The sequence below is a fragment of the Phlebotomus argentipes genome, unplaced genomic scaffold, assembly GCF_947086385.1.
Source record: "Phlebotomus argentipes unplaced genomic scaffold, Phlebotomus argentipes genome assembly contig_15, whole genome shotgun sequence".
NCBI classification, from domain to species: Eukaryota; Metazoa; Arthropoda; class Insecta; order Diptera; family Psychodidae; genus Phlebotomus; species Phlebotomus argentipes.
This window is the reverse complement of record NW_026776181.1, coordinates 14,424,260-14,444,324: the sequence shown is the minus strand read 5'-3', so window position 1 is coordinate 14,444,324 and position 20,065 is coordinate 14,424,260. Positions and strand designations below refer to the sequence as shown.

The 20,065-nt window shown below is 43.7% G+C and overlaps 3 protein-coding genes across 5 annotated transcripts; 2 read left to right on the top strand and 1 right to left on the bottom strand.

The window, feature by feature from the left end:
- Positions 1 to 142: 142 nt before the first annotated feature.
- Positions 143 to 12,711, top strand: LOC132262967 (intraflagellar transport protein 52 homolog). Of its 3 annotated transcripts, none has more exons than XM_059762489.1 (4): positions 143 to 258; positions 11,093 to 11,320; positions 11,379 to 12,012; positions 12,160 to 12,711. In XM_059762489.1, exons 2-4 carry the CDS (start codon positions 11,202 to 11,204, stop codon positions 12,691 to 12,693), a joined length of 1,287 nt encoding a protein of 428 aa, XP_059618472.1. In that variant the 5' UTR covers positions 143 to 258; positions 11,093 to 11,201; the 3' UTR covers positions 12,694 to 12,711. The 3 variants fall into 3 exon arrangements, with proteins under 3 accessions (XP_059618472.1, XP_059618471.1, XP_059618469.1); XM_059762488.1 differs by having other exon boundaries at positions 157 to 258; positions 11,085 to 11,320; XM_059762486.1 differs by lacking the exon at positions 143 to 258 and adding an exon at positions 4,961 to 6,377 and having other exon boundaries at positions 6,461 to 11,320.
- LOC132262969 (cytochrome c oxidase subunit 5B, mitochondrial-like) lies at positions 12,680 to 13,508 on the bottom strand. Its single transcript, XM_059762491.1, has 3 exons — positions 13,371 to 13,508; positions 12,944 to 13,161; positions 12,680 to 12,873 (listed from the first exon to the last, which is right to left on the bottom strand). Exons 1-3 carry the CDS (start codon positions 13,450 to 13,452, stop codon positions 12,811 to 12,813), a joined length of 363 nt encoding a protein of 120 aa, XP_059618474.1. The 5' UTR covers positions 13,453 to 13,508; the 3' UTR covers positions 12,680 to 12,810.
- A 111-nt stretch (positions 13,509 to 13,619) lies between these two features.
- LOC132262966 (uncharacterized) lies at positions 13,620 to 19,415 on the top strand. The gene is made up of 6 exons (XM_059762485.1): positions 13,620 to 13,787; positions 15,165 to 15,364; positions 15,444 to 15,631; positions 16,269 to 16,765; positions 17,286 to 17,702; positions 17,798 to 19,415. The coding sequence occupies exons 2-6, from the start codon at positions 15,193 to 15,195 to the stop codon at positions 18,096 to 18,098; spliced, it is 1,575 nt and encodes a 524-aa protein (XP_059618468.1). The 5' UTR covers positions 13,620 to 13,787; positions 15,165 to 15,192; the 3' UTR covers positions 18,099 to 19,415.
- Positions 19,416 to 20,065: the final 650 nt, after the last annotated feature.

Here is a 20,065-nt window from a genome sequence, read left to right as displayed (position 1 = left end):
CTGCAACTCTGTGGCACCCTCAGAAGCGCTTCGGGAGTGCACACAATTCACGCTGAGCTGCTGCATCTTCGCTCCCAGCAATTCGACTGCTCTTTTCGCCCTCTCGCTCCCTCCCATGGTCTCACGCTGGCTCTGCTGGCCACTTTTCCAGCGCCCTGCGGCACAAGGCGCATCCTGCGATCCTTTCGGCTACTGGTCAGCAGGAAGAAGCCGAGCGATGGACGCCGAGATAAGAGCTGAACTCGAGCTGATGGCACAGTAAGATAAGTTGGAAACATTAGACATTTTCATGGCTTCATCCCTCAAGTGAGGATTTTCCATTACGGCCTCTTAAGCCAAAAATCGACACAAGCAATAATAATAATTTGCAGGATACAAAATCACAAAGTTCAAAATCAAACATGAACTTCTTATCACATAATTGATTGTTTGGGTTTAGAGACCAATAATAAAATGACTGGACATAAATTGCAATCACAAAGTCTCTAAATGTTTTACCATTTCATAAACAAACATTGGCATTTCTGAGCTTCCATTTATTGATTACCAAACTGCAGTCATTGAATCGAAGAAATGAACCGCAAAGACACGAATGTGACAATTTACCTTTCCTCCCCAGATTAATTTACAACGATGTATTCTTGCATAAATTTAGCATTTGTGCTTCTGTATAAAATACCACTAGGATTTTTTCAACTCTGCAAATTACACTCTTTATATGAGTTTATCACGCCAGAAGCCAGCAGCTCTCATGGCATAATTTCTGCTATCGTGGCTGAGAATTTTATCACTCTTCCATGCGGAGTGATTCGTTGGCAAAACAGCAAAACGTGCATAATTATCAAACCGACGGATTGGCTTGGCTGGAGGAATTCAGTGGAAAGGAAATTTCTGCCGAGGATTGCAAGAAGCATTTGCAAAATTGCATTCCACGGACTAAAATACCCTCCGGAGAGAGAGTGAGGCTGGATGGAAAGTGCCAATCTCGACAGAATACACTCCAGCGATTACAAATATTTACAAATTCAAGGGAAATTCTCAGAAATTCGTCAACTTCTTCCTCCAGATCACCGAGATTGTTTTGACGGCACAGCAAAATTGCTCCTCTGCAAGAGGAATTCTTATCGTCACTGTCGCTAATTTACAAATAACTGCAAATTGACCATCAAGTTCGCTACAGTTTTTTTTTTCAACGTGAAATTTCATTGACACAAAATACTGTGAAATTGAAGCCATTTTCACATGATGCACTCATTTTAATTGGGAGCAATTAGCGTCGCAAATATATGAACTATTTTGCGACTATTCATTTGACTGTTTTGCCCTCGAAAAGCGCAGAGAGATCAAATTTTCGGTGGAAATTGTCAATGAAAATTATTGTTGATGATGCACGCAAAATAGAATTAAGGCGCATTTTAGAGAAAGCGTGTATAAAAATTTCATGGTTAAATAAGTGATTCAATTCTGTTTTTGCCACAATGAAAAAAATAGTATATATTTTGATTGGAGAGACATAAATAATGCTGATTTGCCGTATATTTTTGCCTACTCTATAACAAATCACGCGTTCGATCATCAGCAATTTTTCCGTATAATGTTTTCTCCTCCTCGCATGTTCCAAGGCGATTTATTTATGTGAGACAAGCACAGAGTACAACTCATGTAAAAAAATTGCCTGAATGAGTGTTCGATGAATGTTATGGAGAATTTTCTGTTTATCCACGCCACTCTATCGAGTGTTTTGGCGCGAATTTTATCACACTAATCACCAGAGCGGTCCAATTTTTGATAAATAAACGCCCCACGAAATGCTCTCATGGCGATATAATATGAAAATATGAAAAATTGCCTATCACACGACGAAGAGAAATGCCCGTAGATTTTTCTATGGGCGCGGGAAAAGACATTTTCCACGGAGATAAATGACCAAATGGCAATGCCACCCAGCTGACCATTTTGTTTCTGGACCATTTATCCGGGTATAATTCGAAATTTTATGTCCGATAGTGTCTCGTGTCGTAAATTCACAGGTGAAAAACGATCAATAGACCAAAATTATAGGTAGATTAATCGTCTCTTAGATTCGTTATCTTGTTTCTTTGCCACGGGATACGTGATACCATGTTACACACTCTCTTGAATTAATTTCTGGATGTTGTTGGCTGCCAGCGAGCAAGAATTCACCCAATACTAAACACTCTTGATGGATTCACATCACCCAACAATGTCACTCTTCCAATGCTTTGTCAATAATTTTCCTTATCTCATTTCCACGGACCCTTTCTCCCCATCAATTTCCTCCCCGACACCTTTTAGGTCGCACATCTGCATGGGAAATCTCTCGGATGTCATTGAATTTACATAAATTCATTCCACGCCCGTTCTTTAATCGATAAATTACGTTCGTGGGAGTGAAATTACCGAAATTACACACAATTTGCAGAGTCACAGAAACGTCGCCGTGAAGTTGTGATGGAGTAATTGCAGCGACTGCATCTCATTGGAAAAATTTCTCAATTTGGAAATTCATCTAAATTTCTACTTTCACAGCAGAATTTCTCCATTTTCCATCCACTGAAAATTCCTCTTTGCCCTTCCATTGTGCCTTTTTCACCCTCCTGAATCTCTCTACAATCCATGAATTTGGCCTGCGAGCATCTGAGAGTGTGCTGACAACGCCTAGTTGTCTCACTCTGACTCACGCGCCGACTGTATATAACTGCCTCTGGTCGCTTGTGGAAGAGGCGTCTCTGTTTCTGGTGAACGCCTCTTCCGAATGTTTCGAGCTTTTCAACACCCAAAGCATTTCTTCATGGCACCCGGGAAAATTGAATTTACCTCCCTGGCAATTTCGCCCCCAAAATTAACTTTTCCCATTCCCACATCGGCAAATTCAATACCCACTCAATTGTGCCCAGAGTCGGAGATATGAATTATTTCGTTGGAAATGCGCGCACAGGCAACAAAAAAAATCGGCAAAAGAGTCAGCGGAGGAGTCGAGTGGCCAAAGTCATTTGGAGAAAGTATTAACAACAGCAACAACAATTCATTCAATGAACCATATGGCTTTGAAATACAAATACACCTATGAAAACATGAGAACGGAGAAAAAACATTGAGTTTCACGAGAAGTGGTCTTGTTTGGCTTTTTCCTGCCGCTCTGCTGGGCCCTTTCTCGAGGGCTGGGCCCACGGAGAGTGAAAATCAATATTTTGCCTCTATTTAAATAGTCCAAAATTCACTCAATGACGTCGATGAGCATCGCTGAAAATGTTACAAATGTCTTTCTTTCGAAAGGTTCTCCCAGATTTCTGCCTAGAATGCATTTATTCCGAGCGAAAGTGCTACATTTGGATATCACCCAAATACCCAATACAGATTAATGGCTTTTCCTTTCACTCTAGCACACAATTTTTCACGCTTTGGAGAAGATCAATACGCGGACACTGTGGAAAAGCCACGAAGTCTCGTCGTCGGACCGTCTTGTCTACTTTTCATTAAATCATCATCAGAGATGAAGACAAGAGTAAACATTGGACGATGGGGAATAAGTTGCGGAAGATTCGCCCAGGATGAGCGATTGTGTGGGTCGATGGCGCGATGAGGGAGGAAAGAGAATAAAAATTCCTTGCAAAAAGCTCAGCACACAAAAACATCCCCTTTGTTGGATCAGGTTACAAATGGAGGCTGTTGCTATAACACACACACCATTATGAGCCTCTTCTCTCTCTCGCCCTTGTCTCCCCTTCCCAATGCCATCATCGAGCTGTTAAGTGTCCCAGGATGCGTCAGGGGTGCGGGATTTGCACAATCGCGGAGGGATTCTGCCAGAGACACCTTGCCATCGATATACAAAATCAATCCAACACCCCGGAGAGTGGAGAAAAATCACATCGGATTTCGATGAAATATTCCTGTCATCGCAGTCTCTTCCTCATCTCTCTAAGATCTCCCATGTTCCCGAGATCATTATCTAGGCACTGTTTGATGAAATCATTTACAAAATCGTCAAACTTCTCTCCTTGACGTCTCTCAAGAGCGCGCACACACAACCTGGGATGAAAAAAATGAGAGCAATCCGTGTGTGTTCGCTTTCAATTAAATCCCATTTGAGGCTCCCCAGCTGAAGGCCCTCTCGAAGGAGCTGCCGAAGAGGTTCTGACCCCGTGTCAATCAATGCGGTGACGCGTACTAACTGGGAGAATTGAAAGAAATAAACCTCAATTATTCCCCCGTCTCTTCGCCGCAATCTTCCACTGTCCTGGAAGAATCTCCATCAACATGAGATTACCGAGACGTGCGGACCGGGAAAGAAGTGAGCAAGAGGATGGAGAGTGGTATAAAAGACCGTGAAATGCTCGTTTGTTTTCAATTCAGTAGCCCTATTGTTCCTCACGGGATGCCCGCAGTCAGCAGGGATTTTTTCAGGAGCCAGGATCTAGCTGTGAGGATCAACACACACAGCGAGAGCCAGAGGATCATTGCGGTTTCGCCCAAGGGAGGCCAATTGCGTGCAACCAGTGTACTTTTCAGACTCTCATCTCACCTCAATTTTGAAGAAGGAAAAGGAGAATTTCAGCTAGGATTGTTAGCCTGTCAAACTGCAGGAAAGATTTCCTAAAAATCTCGGTGTACATCAGTCTTCTTCACTTCTTCCACCATGATTTCACATCCCATATCTGGGCGAAGCAGAGACCATGTTGTGGAACAATAAAGGACACAAATCTCCTGGTTAATCCGATAATATTCCATCGAGGTTAAATATTTCCACAAATTCTCTCTTTCACCGTGATTTTCTGGCGCTCAGACGTGATTTCATGAGTGAAGAATCTGCTTAATTCGATAATTCACCAGTGATTTTCCCCATCATTTCCAATTAAATTACACGCATTGCGTGAGCGGGTTTGGAAAAACAACATTTCCTCCGCAAATTAATAGGACCTTCCGCCGATCCATGGCAACGCGTGAGAGGGTGAAACACCCCTTTTGTCGGCCAATTTTCCCTCTCTCTGGCCCCCGAAAATCGAACAACTATTTCGAGGGATTCACCAGAGAGGGAGGACAACAATGGCTTGACATATGTTTTTCACTCCCTTAATGAAGTGAAAATTGAGTTGAGTGGCAGTTTTGCCCTGGCGAAGGGGTGAAAAGTTCTAAATGAGCATTTTCAAGAGCGCGTCGAGAAGATTTAATAAAATTCCAGCAGGAGTTTGAAACTAGCACAAAAGATTTGTCTCGTGGAAATTGACACCGTCATTCGCGACTTTTCCAGGACTAATTCCCTCCCTGAGGACCTCATCATGCGTGGGGCGGAAAGTGTCAATTTTCCCGAGCAGACAAGTCACAATTCATATTAGTCAGCGGTTGAAATATTGTTTTTAGCAGTTTTACACCCACATAAGCCGGCATTTTATCCACACCCTCGTCACTTTTCCTCGCTCTTGGATCCACCCTCGGCGGCAATAGAGATAAAACCACTCAGATATGATATGATTGAATTAATTTTACACCCTCTATTTTGTGGCTTGTTTTACACAACTCCTGTCGCTTCTGGGTGGGTGGAAAAACACACTAAAACACATCCTATTGAGTCAAATGAAATTATTTCACCCTCGACCTGGGAAAAGTCAAGAAATTGTCGGAACTGGGAGAGACAAGGGAGGGAAGTTTTCATCTCTATTTCTTCGTGGACATCGTCTGGTGCTTCTGAGCCACGTCCGTGAAATGATTTGCGACATCTTTTGGCCCGTGCAAACTTCTCAAAGTCGTCTTCAGCACTTTTTTATCTCCTCCTTCGCGAATCACTCAATTAATAAATAACACTTGATTGACTTCACCGTCACTCTCAATCATCATTCCGCGCTCATGGGCCAGACCGGCAAAAAAACGAGAGACAAGCCCTCTTGGCCAGATGTCGCGGTCTTGAAGTGTTTCAGAGTTTGATCACCTGAAAATTGATTCGATACAAGTTTTCCCTTTCCTCCGGTGCATCGCCGAAGCCCCACAAGAGATGCCACGGAGGGCGGCAATAATGAAACTCTATGCAAGCCATTCCTCAACAGGAAATTGGTGTCTTTTTGCCCATCAGCATTGAGGTACACGGAAGCCATAAAATTATCTCGCTCACAAACTTGACGATCGAACAATAAAAAAAACACTCAAGGGGACACAATCCTGCGACAAGGGTGGAAAATTCATACTCAAGGAAGCCCATTTATTTCTCAAAAAATCAACCATATAATCCCATAAATTACAGGAAGGTAAAAAATGCATCCCTCAGTTGACAAATTTAGGGGATAATCTCTAAAAATGTGCCTGAGAAGGACTTTTTTCGCAAGGGATTGAATAAATGCCAACAAAATAATACACTCAACAAGGTGAGCAGAAGGAAAAGAGCAAGAATCCTTGAATGGAGAGCAAAAAAATGAACAGCTTTCATTATCTGAAAACATCTCTGCAGTCCGTCGAAATGGTATCGATTGGGAGCAATCGCAAAAGTAGAGCGATCCTATCAAATATCCAGCCTTTGTCCTCGTATCATCCTCTAGCACCGACAACACAAATTACCAGGGAGGAATTTAAATTATCCGGATGAATAATTCAGGCCAGATTTTCATCTCCTCGATGGGTGCAACGAAGAGACATCCCTTCACGTGAGTTGGGGAAAAACCAGCATAATTTAAATTGAGTCGTTTATTCCAACAACATTTCTATAGATCAATAAAAATAGTGTTCCACGCTGTCTTCAAGCAACTCTGAACCAATTATCTGGGCGGTGGAATCCAATGAGCTGAACATTGCGCGTCTGAGGCCTTAAGATGCAACAAATGGGATCTGGAACATCTTCGCGTCATCCAAGTGATTGACATGATGTTGGAGAGGAGAAAAAAACTATGCCAAGAAACACATATGAAAGGAAGCAAACTACCGCCGACAATCATCGGAGACTCACAAGAAGGCTCATTGTTTTCCCGCGGGACGCCTGAACTTAAAGTTTTGAGAGACAGATTTTTGACAAACCTATTTTTAGAGACCTTGGAAAAGGGTCGCCGCCACGACTTTGAGGGTTTGCCCATCAGGCAAAAGACGCACAATTAATTGCACCGAGAATTTGTCTCGATGTCCAGTTCCACGGGAAACTAACTGACTTTCTCACCGTCAAACCCTTTTTTTTCTTGTGGAAGGACACCCAAATCCATAATTTTTCTCACCACCCAAAAATCCAATAAAATACCCCCAAAAAGGCAACAGAAGAAAAGGGTTGAAATTTTTGGTGTGGCATTTTTTTCTGACAATCCAATTTTTTTTTATTTATCGCCCCGAAAAGGTCCAAAAAAGTGACGGGGGAAAAATGTTGAAAATTGTATCAAATTTTGTGATGGAAAAAATGTGGAATTTCGTGTGCTAAGGGGTGTTAATTGGAAACCTTTTCACCCCGGGGAGCGATGCAATAATGCCAAGAATGAGCGACAAAAACACCTCTACCATTGATACTTGATACCAACTCATTGACTATTATAAATGGTCCAGGCTGGCAGCAGCAGCACAAGAGGAATGTCACATTTTTCTAGCTTTTGAGTGCATTCCCGAGTTTTCCCGGGACAATCACGGGATTCATCCCTTTGCCGAGAGTGTGTCTCTACGGCAACCCTTGTTTGGGAGCATCTTCATTCCGTGGTCTTTCGCTCAGACAAGGGTTTAGAGCTTGACGTTGATTTGTGCACGTGACTGTCTTGCACGAGATGATCATTAAGTCCATCAGGAAAAAAAACACAGTTGCACAGAGAATTCATTAAAATCACACGAGTTGCAGCAGCACTATTTTAATGTCAATTAAGAGTTGTTATTCTAATTCACACAGTGAATCAGAGAATAGGTATTTATGGAGGAATCTCCATCCAATCATAAGCTCAAACATCTCTCAGAAAACAGCACAATTTTCCTTTTCGGGTGGAGTATTTCCTGGGAACACCCTTTTCATCTGCTCACAGCAACCTTCACCGAAGAAAATTCCTCCCCGGCAATTTTCCACCGACAAAAGAGGGAAAAGAGAAATTCCGATGTAGAGAAAATTGGGGAAAATAATTGGATTTTCACATGAAAATGGAGAGAAGGCAGCACAACAATTAAATTCTTCACCCTCCCCAGAAGCACGGGAAATGTGGATAAAAAATAAGGATCATCAACCCTTTATTCCGCGCCCCACGAAGATGACTTTCCAAGAAATATATCCTAGCAACGCTGAACTGGGGGGGCGGGAAATTTGACACCCTTTCTCCGTAGCGACAAAAATTGTCTCTTCGTGTTACTGATGATGGCAAAGCGGGGGAGGAAAAGGGTGGAGAGAGGGAGAGAGTGAGGCCAAAAAGGATGTTTCGTCCAGTGAACGATGAAAGTTCGCCTCTAGAGAAATGTCCGCAATGTCTTCTGGGCCGCGTTCTTGAGGAAAAGAGAGAGAGAGAGAGAGAGAGAAGACAAAGGCACGAGAAAATGCTAAAGAGGCAGAAAGGGAATAAAAATTGAAGTCAAGTATCAAATTAACATGCGACGATACAGAACAAATACAAGGTTGGCGAGGAGTTGCGTGCAAAAAGAAGCTCAGAGGAAAGCCAGCAAAAAATGGCAATATTTTCTAATATCAAATAAAATACCACGAGAATGTCTTGTGCAGCACACAATAAAAAGTGTCTGTGGGGCAAATTGTGATGATTTTTCCAACAATCCCTCTCACACAGATCTTAGGTTACAACGGTTTGACTGGAGGGAAACCGCAAAATCAGCGTCCATATCAGCTTTTGTCTATCACTTTTTATCATGTTGGCGATGATTGCGATACTCTTTGAGTTTCTGCTCCATTTTTATGTATATGTTTTGCTGCACTCTTTTTACATTCTCCTGTGCAAACTGGAAGCAACACCCGTTCATTTCCACCACTCGTGCGCGCCCAAATGCGAGGCAAATATGGCATAAACACGGTTGTAAATTGTAAATTTGAGAAATGAATGATGAAGATGGACACGTGGAGGTGTCACATTACCATATCATGGAAAAACTCCTCTCAATTCCGTGTCAATCGATGGGCGCATCGCGATGGAATCTACTCCAGAAAATTGAGAAGACCCTTTCACCCAAACACACATCGATGTTTCCCACCTTAAGACGACTGGTTTATGGACACAATTAAAAGTTCATGGCTCAAAAATCACACATTCCTCCGTGCGCGGACGCTGGAATCTGCACACGAGGCGAAGAAAAGATGGGGAGAGAGAGAGAAAAAAAGATGCAAAATTCTTTACACCTGAATAAGATAAGATCTTGTTGTACAGCATGTTCACCGATACTTTATTAATGTATTTAATCGTTCCGTGGCACATGAGGATAAATCCTTGATGATCATTTTGGGTTGCCTGCTGAACAAACCTCACAAATATCCTGTTAATGCCTCACTTCCACACCCTTCCATTCGCCAGTCGTCTTTTCACACTCCCGCGGAGTCTTTTGTCCGCTCTTTAGTGCTGGACATTTTCCCCGGGGGAGGAAAACCAGAGCAGAATTTTCCCCCCATATGTCAGACACTGAGAGAAATTCTCACTCTCAACACTGAAGAGGTTTCTTGATTCAATTCTTAAACGAAATTTACTTCTAGTTGTGTTTTTTTTTGGTTTTAAGGAATTTTAGCTCCAAATTTCTCCATGTTTGCCTCATCGCGCGATGGATGAGAAGCGCATAGCTGAAGCTTGAGAAGATGAATAAAAATTAATTTTCAAGAATTATCATCATCCAAGTGTGTATAACACCTCGACAAAATATAAATTTGTTATCTTGCAACTCTATCTCGATATGCCACCACGAAGAATGAGAGACACCCAGAGGCACGAGAAGGCAGGCAAAAAGAGGAATTTCTCGAGCCTGTGGCCTCCCAAACACCACCAATATATAAATGTTCTCCAGAGTATGATAATAAACCAGTCGTGAGATTTATTGTCACTGAGTGAAAATTAATTTATTAATCAAATTGTGTGACAACATTCGAACAATATTCCCCCCGCCAAATGACGAAGGCGAAGAGAGAGGGCGAGAAAAGGAGAGAAATTGAGTGTGTTTTCGCATGAGGAATTCCATCTGGATGATTCTCACTTGGCGATCATCAGAACTTCTGATCTCTATTCAATCTTGCCGTATTTTAGCACTTTTATTTCACACTTTATCGACCTCATCTCACACTCCCTCTTCATCAATAATTCATTACTATGGAATTTGTGCAGACGCCATGGAAATACTATCACTTTGATTGGCAATTGACACTCATGGGACGAGCGCTAATTGAATTTATGGTCCGGATAGGACGAAAAGTCTATTTTCACAATTTCCACAGGGGAGCATAACTCTGAATTTGACACGTTCGCAGCTGATATGAATAAATCTCCACGCCAAAAGGGAGTTGCACGCAACTTATCTCACCGCAAGATGAGATGATCGTAAAAAAGTCTCTCTTTTTTTCTCTCCAGACTCACTCCAAGTGCATTGCAGATATTAGGTCGATCTGGAAGTTCTCAGCTCTCTTCCTGAGATAAATCTCAAGCTGAATAGTGTGTGAATGCTCGACAAATGACGATGGGAATCTCGACGTCGACTCAATAGTTTAACTCACAATTACGAAGATGGAGGAACTGATAAAATTCGATACTTGTCACATGCGAGCCTCCCCTCCAAATAATCCCGCGAGGGAGATTTTTTACACCTCGCGCGTCATCTTCCAAGCGCGGATGCCCAAGGAAATTATTTTTACCCAATGCCCGGAAGTGAAATAAATAATATTTCTCTGGTATTTTGACATGCAGCAATTTCTCATTCGCCGTGATTGTCTTTGAGATTATTTTAAGAGTCTTTAGAAGAGAGCATCGTGATTTATTCCCACTGCAGCGCAATTATCACTATAAGATATTCTCTGATCTTCTCACAATTGTTCCGAGAATTGGATTTGAATTTCCCTCCCCGAAAGCCCCTCTTCGTCACCAGCAACACCTATTATTCTGTCCCAGAGGGAAAAGTGTTGCCACGGCAACAATTAAACCACATCAAAGTTTTCTAGCACTCAAGCAAACGGAGAATCCTGTATCACTTTGCGAAATTCATCCTGTGCTCGTGATTGTGGTGGAAATTAATTTGGCCAACAATCCAGGAATCCGTCTCAGTAGGAAATGGATGAGAATCAGAGAAGTTGTGTGATATTTGATCAGTCCAAAAATCAACTGTTCAAGTTGCACGACAACTACAAGACGGTCCACAGGAAAATCAAGAATGACCTCAGGATTGAAGTGTAAGAAGTGCCTCAAGACAGAGAGACTGGTGAAATTGAGATTTGTTTCATCTTGCAGCAACAAGTCCGACATCACGGAGAGCGTCCTGAAGGATGCCCGACTCTTCGTCACCAGCGGTCCTCAGGAGAACTTCACCGAGGACGAGTTCAGAGTCCTGAAAGCCTTCGTGCAGAGCGGTGGTCAGGTGATGATCTTGCTGGGCGAAGGCGGCGAAACGGACTTCAACACGAACGTCAATTTCCTCCTGGAGGAGTACGGAATGAGCATCAATGCGGATGTGGCCTTGCGAGCGAATTACTACAAGTTCTTTCACCCCAAAGAGGCAATTGTGGGCGAGGGAATCGGCACTCAGAGTCTGCTGAAGCTGATCCGGGAGCAGAGCGGCTCCGATTGGGATCAGATTGACGAGATCATCAAGCCGGAGTTCGTCTATCCCTTCGGGGCGACTCTCAACGTCATCAATCCCTCTGTAGTGCTCCTGACCACCGGTCCAGTCGTCTATCCCTTCAACAGACCCGTGGCCGGCGTGTTCTGCCACCCGAGCGGCGGGAAGATCCTGGCCATTGGCTCTGGTCACATGTTTCACGACAGATACATCTGCGAGGAGGCGAACATGATCATCTGGGACTACTTTTTCCGCCTCATGACCGAGGAGATCCCGCTCAGTCAGCTCCAATTCAACGACATTGAAGTGAGTGTGTTTTTATCACGGGCCAAATGGATTTAGAGAGAGTGTGAGCTGATAAGACAGCACAATTTTTGCAAAATGTAGAACGTTGACAAATGTTTCGCGAATTTCATTAGAGTCATTGAACTGCATTCACCGCATTTTTTACAGATCTTCGACAACACTCTCACGCCGAACACAATTTATCTCGCCGATCAGCCGAAGATTTGCCTGGTGGAGGCGATTGATTGCGAAATCCCGGCGGATTTCAAGAAGATCTTCGACATGCATCTTCACTCCATCAACAACAACTCCCTGAGGGAAGTGATTGGCACATATGAGAAGCTGGATGTGCAGTACGAGGCTCTGAAGATCATCAAGCCGCAGTTCGAGATTCCTTTGCCGCAGCTTCAGCTGGCCATTTTCCCGCCCGTCTTCACGGATGTGCCGTCGCCGGCGCTGGAGCTGTTCGACCTGGACGAGGCCTTCAGCACGGAGAAGGCTCAGCTCACGCAGCTCACCAACAAGTGCCTCCTGGCCGCCGAGGACAAGCGCGACGTGGACGAGCGCGAGCTCAAGTACTTCATCGAGGAGTGCGGCCGCATTCTCAATGTGGCGCCGCCGGATGAGCAGCTCTCAGCCCGGGAGATTCTCAACAGGATCGGCGTGAGAATTACGCAGTACAAGAAACTCGACAGAGAGTAAAATATAATCTAGAATCAATTTATCGGCATTTTCATTAACATACTCTTCTCTCAGTTATTTGACAGTGACTAATTTTCTCTCTCTCTTTCTGATGAAAATCTTGCAATACAAGCTGGATTAGACGGGAGCCTTCTCAACTAATTTAAACCAGTGGCCACACTCACAACGCTTTGGTTCTCCCTGCAAAGGACGCAGACACGTGAGTCTTCCGGAAAGGGCATCAACAACAAAAGGGAGTTTTTTTTCTCACCTGATAGACCCACATCCACTGCACGAATGTCTGATCCTCTTCGCATATGCATCCTACGAGACGGGCGTCAAAGGCCGACGGGATCAAGTTGGGCTGATCCTTGGTGCCGGCGTTTCTCTTGATCACCCTCATGTCGAAGGGATTCTCGTTGCCCGCCGCCTTCGCCAGCAACTCACGCTTCTCCAGACCGGTGGCGTGCTCCAAAGGATCACTCATCACTGCAAAATCAAGACCACTCATCAATCCACACTTCCTGCACACCCTCACACCCCGCCCGGAGCCCCGAGGGTGGGAAAACCCGGATCTCCGGGCGGGTTACAAGGAAAAACATTACGTAACGTCAGGTTACGCTCGAGGTTATACAGGCCATTCACCACCCCACCCAAACTCCGCCCCAACACACTAGCGCCCCATCCGGCGTACTTACTCTTGCAGAAGCGAACGGGTGTGTAGGTCACGCTGCGTCGTGCTGCGGGCAAAAGGAATTTCACACAAAAGTTCGACGCCATTTTTGCAGGTTCGATTTTTTCCACGAAAGTGACAGAACCCCTCGTTTCTCCTCTTCTTCTTCCGCTGGCTGTCAGTGGTAGTGCGGTAGTCGCTGCTGGCGCCGCCGCGTGAAATATTTCGCGAATAGAGGGGTAAATGGCCGCGTGAGGGCGCACCGGCCGTCAAGGAGAGGTCAGTGTTGAGTAGTATTGCAAGATGGCTGCAAGTGATGTTTTGTAGTGCGCTGAAAAATTCCATTTTCACTCTATTTGCACGCAATTTTACTTGATTTGACGGTGCATCCAGTGTCCACCAAGTTCTACTCTATCGTTCTCTCATGTGGGAGGCCAAGAAAGTGAGTGTTGTTGCGTGTTTTGGGGCCAATTGCGCAAAAAGACAATCCACTTCCCCTATTGCTACACGGAGACTGAGGCTGGCAACTCTGCAGCATGCTCGCACTGTGACTGCCAAAAACTCTAATCGCCCTGCAATTTCCTCACCGCCACGGTTTTGTGTGCATTTAATGAGATTGCATTGAATCTGGTGCAAATTGTGTGTGAAAATACACCCTAAAATTAGGCGTTTGACCCTCGAGACTGTTAATGGGTCAATTGATTACGTTATTGCTGCTCGTGCATGATATTTTGCCAGAGTTCGCCAATATTATAAACAAGTCACAATAATTCCTCGTTAATTCCATTGTTCTCCCATCCTATATCATTAATATGCTCAGGCCATAGTATCAACGCGTCCCTGATAATGACCAGCGCGATGCAAAGAAGTCCAACACGCGCTTTTTTGCCGTGAATTTTCGTGGCCAGAAAAATTTGTATATTTCCTCACCGCGGAAAAACCGTCAATTTTCTGCTGAACACAAAGCGCGCGCGGTTCAGAGTGCAAAATGCTGCGAGAGTCATCAATTAGATGGACTCGCGCGGACTCATTCTCCAGTTCCAGCAAATGCCAATTATTCACTCTTCTCACAGCTGAGCGCCAGTGCTTGTGCACTGAGTGTCTCGGTGCGCGTGCACTGAAGGTCTCGCGCGAGTACATTGTGATTGTTTTGTTGGCTCTTTTTTTTTTTGCTTGTCGAAGAAAGCTCAACAGCACACACTCCCTTTTTGCCAGCCGGAGTGGAACAAAGTGGGCAAAATGCGCTGGAGGAGCGTCATTGTGGCAAATGGAGTACTCTTTTGGGAAAGGAAGCCCTTGAAAATCCTCACAAGAAAGGAATGAACGTCCTAGAACTTAACATTCTCCTTGACGAATTTTTGCTGATGTTTTCATTTGTCGCCTGAGTGAAGTTATTCATAAATATTCCTAAGAGTTCTCCTTTCGATACAAGTGAGATTAAGTCCGGTAATAGCTCTGATATTGCGCAAATTGTGTGTATGTGGGGGGAAAAGAGATGCGATGTTGCCCAGCTATAAACTCTCTCCGTCGGTTTTATTAATTGCCTTGTAAATATTTAATAAGGAATTCTCTAAATTCCACGAGAAATGGCTATAGAAAAGTCAGTGAGACGAAAATAATACACACACACACGAAACATAGTAATTAATCAATTATTATGGATATTATTTTGGGTGGACCTTTCGTCGCCCTCGTGTTCTGGTTTTGGCCAGAAAATGCCACTTGGCATGAGGGGAGGGAAATGAAGCGCCCCGGGGGGAGATAATGAAGCCAGCAGAAGTGTGATAAGGATGCTAAAGCGTCTGCTTTTCTTTCGCAGGCCTCCAGTGTGACGGTGTGTTGGTAGTATGATATCAAGGTTCCAGAACTTCATGGGGTGTTCCTCAACCGCACTCGGTGAGGCTCCTCCTGATGATCAGACGTGCTCTGGCCGGGGGGATTGCCTCAATGGCACGTGCCTCTGTGAGATTCGCTACAGTGGCGATGAGTGTTCCACCTTCAATTTGCCATATCACGCAGGTGAGTTGAGAAGAAAGGGAGGGGGAGAAAGGGTGTCTTTCTTTCTTTCTTTACTGATGTCTCTGTGACCTTGTTGCAGGTGTCTCGTCGATCTTCTACCTTGTGGCTCTCGTGTCGCTCATCCAGCTCCTCATTTGCATCGTGGCGGAGTATCAGAGGCTCAAGCAGCCCTCATTTCTGCGCGCCTGCCGTCTCACCACGCAGAAACTCTTGTACTTCTTCGTGTTCGTGGCCGCACTGCTGCGCGGGGCCTATTTCACCACACCAGTGAGTTCCTTCCTGTCGCTAAAGAATTCTATTCATGGCAATGATTCTTTATTTCCCATGGCTGCCGTTTTATCTTGCGAAACTCCAAATATTTTCACGCAATTCAGTGACAAATGGCAGAAAATGCCGTTTGTGCATTTGCAAGTGTTTATATGCTATAATCTTCACTGCAATCTGTTTAGAAATAAGTCACAATTGGCTTATATTGGATGATAAGTGTGGCTTTATTACACAAGACAATCGATTAGAAAATCACTTTCACTGCCTTCGCATGAATCTCGTGCAAGTGATTTTCAATTACAATAGATGCTGATTGAGAGATGGCAAATGTTATGCAGGGCGAAAGAGAGAAACTAGCGTGTTTTTTGCCCGAATCAATTTACATATCCAATATTTCACCTGTCGAGCTCTATTTCTCGGGCAAAACACGGGTGGAAACATCGATTGAATTCTCTACATTTGATTTGATTTGATTAGAAGCTATATGCTAATTATTTTGGAGTTTTTTCAGAACTTTCCTCCAATGCTAATGAAATTTAACTTTATTGCAAATGAGGCGTTTATAAGAAGTTCAAAGACTTGTGAATGACAAATTTCCAAGGCACTAATTCTTCGGCATTTTCTTGTGGTTTTGCAGGAAATTCTTCAGCCAGTTTGGGCATCCAGTCTCATGTCGGCCTACTATCCTTTGCTGATGACGTGCGCCTCGCTGGTGGTGTGCCTGTGGGCGGAGATTTTCCACCTGCGCGACATCCGATGGGAGAAATCGCAGTTCCTGTCGAAGAGCTTCCTCGGCTTCATGGCGTTCAATTTGCTTCCGTACAGTCTGCTCGCCGCCGAGGTGCTCTTCTCACAATTCATCACGGATCGCAACACATATTCGCACATCTTCAATGGCTGCTATGCCGCACTGCTCTTCATTGTCGTGGTGTTCTTCCTCATCTATGGCGTGGAGGTGTTCTTCAAGGTGCGCGGCGGCTTTGTGTATGATTTTGGAAATTTGCCCAGCACACAGAATGTCAATGCATCGCAACTGCATCAGTCGCGCTTTGGACTCCTGAGTCAGGCCATAATGCTGATTGTCATTGTTGGCTTTCTCACGTCAGAGACTCTTGGGGACTTCTGGAAGAAGAAGTAAGTGCAAACAAATCCCCCACCAATGCTTCTGCAGCTCTGAAATGTACTTGACCTCGCTGCTGTGCTGCGAGAGAGTGCTTGAAGCGTCGTCACAGTGCAATATTTGAGTTGTGGAAGACTGCATGTGACGAATGAGTTGTGCGATTAATTACGCGCAAATTTGCTAATTAGTGTCATTTGTATGGATGGGCTTCTGCAATATGATATAGTAAATGTTCAATTTAGGAGAGGCGCATCCGGCGTAAATACTTGCGCTCTCCCCACCTTTATTTTTGTCTCAGAATTTGTTCTACAAACGCCCATAATTATTAAGCTGTGCAAATTCAAAGGCAATTTAATGAGGTTCACCTTAGAATTCATTGTCAAGACAAGTTGGAAAGAGTTCATTTTTCCACAACCATACAAAGGAAAAATCAATCAGTTCCATAGAGTCTCGCGTTCGTGATAAACGAGTGAAGTTTTGTGATTAAGTTATCAGTTTATCTGTATTCTAATATTTTCGCTTCTCTCTCGCCAGAGTTCCTGTGTACTCGCGCAATTGGCATGATATTGTGTTCCGTCTGGTGGAGGTGGGAGTTGCTCTGTGGTTCCCATGCTGCCTGTGGAACTCCATGGCGCCGGAGCAGCTGTGGATTCTCAATCCCAAGAAGCTGCTGAGTCGACAGATTGAGCCAGTGGCCAGCACATCGTTGGCCAAGTCCACCGAAGAGGGTCAATCGTCGTCGTCGTCGCTGCTGAAGAAGGACTGCTGGATTTGCTATGATCCTGACAAGGCGGAGCCTCTGATTCAGCCCTGCAAGTGCACGGGAGATGTGAGCTCAGTTCATCATGAGTGTCTGCGAAAGTGGCTTGTGGAGAGTTGCTCAAAGTCAGACGATGTGTTACTCAAATGCAAAGTCTGTGATTCACCGTATGAAGTCAAGAGGACGAACAAGTAAGCAAAGTTTGTTATATTGTTGCATGCATAGAAGAGAGGGAATGTATGAATTGTTTGTTTATTTGTTTGTGTTTGTTTGTGTTTGCCTGCAGATTGGACTGGGAGAAGGGCTTCACGGTGCAGCATTGGGCGAAGACGGTGATTCTCGTGACTCTGATGTGCATCACGGGCGCCAGTGCGTGGGTGATAATTCAGCTGTATGTGGATCCGATCGTGAGAGTTCTCACGGCGGGCTTTGCCGTGATAATTGGCTATATTTGCGTGAAACTCCTGGGTGAGAACACACTCACGGCGTATCAGCGTGCCAAAGTGAGTTCCATCAACATTGTCACGAGTGAGTCGGACGTGACGGAGAAGCTCAACACCATCTGCCAGGACGTGACGTGCAACTGAGATGCAAGAGCTGAACGCGGAGGAGGAGGAACTCTCTCTCGAGGACTGATTTTTATTGCTGACCGTGGGTGAAGGCAAAGAGAGTTGAGTCAATTAAGTACATGATTTTATGTTGCAACATATTTTTCTTCGTTCTATATCGTAATTTTTGTATTATTCATTTGATATTAGGCGGACATGAAAATATTTCTCACAATCTATTCTTTTCCCCCCACAAAATACACAAGCAGACACACACACAGTCACACACACATTGAAAGCATACACAGTTGGAGGAAGGAATGTGAGACTTCCTCTGAGGATGAATTTCATAATGTACAAATTTAATTTTTCGCAATATGAAAATAATGAGGAAGAGCGAGAGAGAGAGAGAAGGGAAAGTCATGAAGTTATATAATTTGACTATTCTACTGAGGGTGATGCTAAAATTAAGAGAAAGTAGATTTCGAGAGGTGGTTTAGAGTTAAAGCAGTTGAGAATATGCAAATATTATTGGGCGATAGAGGATAAGACAAAGTAGATCAATTGGCCAATATGTTATTCCATCCTCTTCATCTCCAGAGAGACACACAGAGGAGAGACCAAGAGAAGAGTTAATCTATCTGAAATTCTCTTGCATGAATAAATGAAATTTAATGTGAAGCTTAGGATTAAGGCGAGAACAGAGAGAGAGAGAGAGGAGAGTTGATGAGGACGTCTAACTAATGCTATTTGAAGGATAAAAGGGAAGATTTAGAGATCAATATTGCTTCCATTGTGCTGACAAAAACCCTGAACGATATTCCTCTGATTTCTCTAAATATTTCGACTGTAGTTAGTGAACACATCATTCAAGTAGAGGAGAAGCTCTACTTGTAGTAATATTTATGTTTATATTTTTTACTTATGAAGAAAATTCATGCACGCTAAATTCCCAAAGTTCAACCGTAACTCCAGTTCTTGAGAAGACAGAGCGCGAAAATAAGAAAAAAAAATGCGATAACCTTTTTGACTATGCACACAAATACACAGTAATTAAAGTAAAGTAAAGTAAATTTAGCGTATAAGAAGCAAAAAAAGCAAGTAAAAAAAAATGTAGTGAAAGAAGCAAGAAAGAATGATAAATTCTTTGAGTTGTGATTTTTCGTTGAATTTTAAAACTCTTTTTTTTTCCTAAATTATTCTGTGAATTTATAAGTCACAAAAGAAGAAGATCGTGAGTTCGCCACTATTTTAGTGTGATGGAGAACTCTGCGGCAGAGATAAAACTTTTTGTGTGGTTAATGTACTCTTAATCAAATATACATGAAATGTTTTATTAAATGAATGAGTCAAAAATTAGAAGATTTATCTCTTTTCCTTCCATTTGTCTCTTTGAACTCGGCGAGAGAGATTTTGCCAGGCGACCTCCTAGAGTTATGCAGAAGCAGCAGATTGAATATTGCTCATTAACCCTTCGTTGGTGGTGTTGTTAGTGAAAATCACACGCTTTTCTAATATGATTTTTCCTTGTTTTGCAGATAAATTACACAATATTGGCTTAATTTGACGTCGAGTGCTGCGGAAAATGGGATGAAATTGTAAGTTAAGAGTGCTGCTCTTCAACTTAATTTCCATCCGAAACGTGCTTGAAACACGAGCTGTGAAATTCTCCCAAATTGACGATATATTTTCACAAATGGCTGTGAATTATTTAGCGCTGGCGTGTCGGAATAAAAATTAATGTGACCGGCGAGAGTGACTAATTACAAAGCGTATGAGCAAACACACACCAAACTATAGTCATTCAATCATGAGTGGATCATCGAACGGTTTTTGTCGCCTGCCATCGAGCACCTTCAATGGCTTTTCTTCACTGCGCGTCGCGGGGATTTTGCCAGTCCAGAGAATCTTCGCACGTGCACGGAAAGCCAAGCGATCGTGAGCAATCTTTCTCTCTCTCTGGAAGCTTGGAAGAGCGACACTGATCGCTCTCGACCTTGTGTCTC

Coding starts and splice junctions, on each gene's coding strand:
- LOC132262967 (XM_059762489.1), top strand. CDS start 11,202: ATGGATGAGAATCAGAGAAGTTGTGTGATATTTGATCAGTCCAAAAAT. Junction 11,321..11,378: donor AATGACCTCAGGATTGAAGT/GTAAGAAGTGCC, acceptor TTCATCTTGCAG/CAACAAGTCCGACATCACGG. Junction 12,013..12,159: donor TCCAATTCAACGACATTGAA/GTGAGTGTGTTT, acceptor CATTTTTTACAG/ATCTTCGACAACACTCTCAC.
- LOC132262969 (XM_059762491.1), bottom strand. CDS start 13,452: ATGGCGTCGAACTTTTGTGTGAAATTCCTTTTGCCCGCAGCACGACGC. Junction 13,162..13,370: donor ACCCGTTCGCTTCTGCAAGA/GTAAGTACGCCG, acceptor TTGATTTTGCAG/TGATGAGTGATCCTTTGGAG. Junction 12,874..12,943: donor AGTGGATGTGGGTCTATCAG/GTGAGAAAAAAA, acceptor CGTCCTTTGCAG/GGAGAACCAAAGCGTTGTGA.
- LOC132262966 (XM_059762485.1), top strand. CDS start 15,193: ATGATATCAAGGTTCCAGAACTTCATGGGGTGTTCCTCAACCGCACTC. Junction 15,365..15,443: donor CAATTTGCCATATCACGCAG/GTGAGTTGAGAA, acceptor ACCTTGTTGCAG/GTGTCTCGTCGATCTTCTAC. Junction 17,703..17,797: donor GAAGTCAAGAGGACGAACAA/GTAAGCAAAGTT, acceptor GTTTGCCTGCAG/ATTGGACTGGGAGAAGGGCT.